A 2,895-nucleotide genomic window follows, 5' to 3' on the forward strand; every position below is an offset into this window, starting at 1 on the left:
GCATTTAATCACACATTGCCATTTAATGCCATTTTATTACTTTACCGCATTTCACTTTAAACATCGTGATCATCAACAAATGAATCAGGGATGCCAGAAGTGTTTCTCATTATTCACCAGCTGCAGCTGCTTGAAGGGTCCTCAACAGCTTCAGACTCTTTCCAGTAAGGTGCGATCATTTGATACATCGAACGAATCCCGGCCTTTATCTGAGCGTTCAGGACCTCGTCTTCATGTTCAGTGGTGAGCTCTTCCTCTAGTTTCAGTTTCTGTGGAACAGCTGTGATCTTTAAAGGCCGTAGCCTACAGAAGGAGGTCTTTTTTTGTGTCTAACGCTCTAAACGTGTGAATGTTTTTACCAATCTTTCTGTTTCTGCTGTGATGTCTTCCAGCTCTGTCTTCTTCTGCCTCAGCTCTTCGGAGAGGTGCAGGATACGAGTCTTCTCCTCCTTTATGTCCTTCTGCAGTTCCAGATTTGAGCGATCGATTTCTTTCAGTTCAGCTTTAAGTCGAGGTTTTTCGTCTCTCAGGTACTCTGCTCTACGGCATTCACGGCGTCGATCGGCGTCCTCAAACTCAATAAGAAACAAAAGAAAACATTAAAACACGACTCGGTGTCTTTCTTTTTACTCCACCTGTCTCGTTCATCAGAAAACTGAAAACAGCCTGACGCTTTCTCTGAGTAGTTTCAGTATTTGTCCCCTTTCCAGACAAAAAAAGGAGCTATTAATACTAGGACTACCTTTCCAGGCATCTTTGCACTGCTCTCCCGGTTTAGTTTGGCCTGCCGTCTACGCCGGTGCTCTTCTTGTCTTTCTTCGAGCAGGCCTTCATACCGTTTCGTCAGTTCTTCAATGCTCTTTTCTAGCTTTTCGATTTTTTCTTCCTCTTCCTTTGCATGTTGGATGGCTTGCAGCTTTTGGGCCTGATTTTCCTTTAGTGAAAGAAAGAGGAATACGAGGTTAGCAGTCATGTTTAACTCACTTTACTCGTTATCCATGCAGTGTTTCAGAGTCTAGTCTTACTTGCAGCTCCTTAGCAGTATCCCGTTTTAACTGCCTCAGTTCCTCCTTTTCTTTTGACACCTTTTCGGCTCTTTCTCGCAAACGCTCCCGCTTCCCCTGCAACTCCTGACAAGAACATAAAACACTACAGTCATTTAAAGTAGAACAGCTAAAATCTTTCTTTCTTTCTTTCTTTCATGCAAGCACCTTTTCCTGCTCTTCCAGGGCTATGGTCGCTCTCCTGTTCTCCTCGATGTCCTCCGCGAGAAGCATCGAGCTCGTCTTTTCCTCCGACTCTTTCTCCAAATCCTCGATAGTCCTGAAAGATTCAGTATAAATCGCTGAATACACGAAGAGCTACATTTCAACGACTTCGATGAAACTCTATAGTCGACGACGCATTAATGCTCCTGATAAAAACTCTGCTTGTGGTGTAATGTACTACTTACGAGGCGAGCTGCTCGTCAAAACCGACCGATAGTACTCTTCCGCGTTGAAACTCATCTTTTTTTTTATCTCCGCACACCGTGGACAAACTTTCTGCGAGTGTTTTATAACATTTAAAAAATGCGCTGTTGCGTTTGTTGTGTTTATGGTTAATTTTGTTGACGTGATGTTGCCTGGAGACTAGTTTTATTTGTTTATATGAAATGCAATAGCAACAAATGCAACTTAATAAAGCATTTTTGTCACATTAAGAAAAGCACTTGACAGTAAAACATAGTTTTGCTGGAAACGTTCCTTCTAATAAATTTTACTTTTTTTTGGCTAATACCTATCGACTAATATCTAAGATTACACGGACGCATCGCTTTTTACTAGATGCCTGGAATCCTGTCCTCTGATTGGCTCCGGCTCACCGATGAGACTCTTTATTGGTCCAGGACCGAACAGGATGAGTGAAGCTCCTGTACGACAATAAATAAATACGTAAATATATAGAAAGTAAATAAATACATCCGCATATATTTTTGGTTATATTTTGCTATAATAATAAAAAGAGTACACACTGGTACAAACAGTCTCTGGTCATTTTAAACTCTTCCATTGTAAAGATTTTTATATTTTTGAAAGAAGTCACCAAAGCAGAAAATAGTTTTTTTTCTTTTTCTATATAACTACGTTTTAAGTAAGATATAATGTTTTTTCTGTGAGTTTGCAGCATGATTACTCCACTGACTTGTGGAAAATGTGCCAAATATTTTTAAAAACGATGTTCTGTTTCTCGGCGCTAGAGGGCGCAGCGAGCGGCAGGTTGAGCAGCAGGTTGAGTCTCTCGGGTTCTCGCCGGGTGCGGTGGCGGCGCCTGTAATCCAAGCTACTGGGAGGCTGAGGCTGGCGGATCGCTTGAGCTCAGGGCTTCTGGGCTGCCGTGGACTATGTCGATCGGGAGTCCGCGCTAAGTTCGGTATCGATATGGTGCTCCTGGGGGAGCTCGGGACCGCCAGGTCGTCTAAGGAGGGGTGAACCGGCCCAGGTCGGAGACGGAGCAGGTCAAAGCCCCGTGTCGATCAGTAGTGGGATCGCTCCTGAGAATAGACACTGCAGCTCAGCCTGAGCGACACAGAGAGACCCAGACTTTTTGCGCTTGTTTCTGCACCATTTAGAGATGAACGATACGATTAAGTAGTCAGTGATCATGAAATCGTTTCACTCTCATCAACTCCAGATAATGGCGTTGTCTTGCTTTTTCTACATGTGGAACCTGTTTAATTAAAGAGAGTGTTTGTTAACATCAGGGACGCTGCTGTATGTCATGATTGCTACCATGTCGCCTCTCTCTGGAAGACACGTGATATTTCTGTTCGTGTGCAGCGTCTGTGTTTCTTGACCAGACGGAGGCGCTGTTTCACTTTAAATCATTAATATTTTCAGCATAGTAAAACATTTT

At 43.1% G+C, this 2,895-nt stretch overlaps 1 protein-coding gene across 1 annotated transcript; it reads right to left on the bottom strand.

The window, feature by feature from the left end:
* Positions 1-329: 329 nt before the first annotated feature.
* LOC122353771 (oxidized low-density lipoprotein receptor 1-like) lies at positions 330-1,468 on the bottom strand. The gene is made up of 5 exons (XM_043251650.1): positions 1,454-1,468; positions 1,212-1,323; positions 1,026-1,130; positions 743-934; positions 330-575 (listed from the first exon to the last, which is right to left on the bottom strand). Exons 2-5 carry the CDS (start codon positions 1,275-1,277, stop codon positions 330-332), a joined length of 609 nt encoding a protein of 202 aa, XP_043107585.1. The 5' UTR covers positions 1,278-1,323; positions 1,454-1,468.
* Between the last annotated feature and the right edge of the window lie 1,427 nt (positions 1,469-2,895).

Source organism: Puntigrus tetrazona, chromosome 11, assembly GCF_018831695.1.
Source record: "Puntigrus tetrazona isolate hp1 chromosome 11, ASM1883169v1, whole genome shotgun sequence".
Classification (NCBI taxonomy): domain Eukaryota; kingdom Metazoa; phylum Chordata; class Actinopteri; order Cypriniformes; family Cyprinidae; genus Puntigrus; species Puntigrus tetrazona.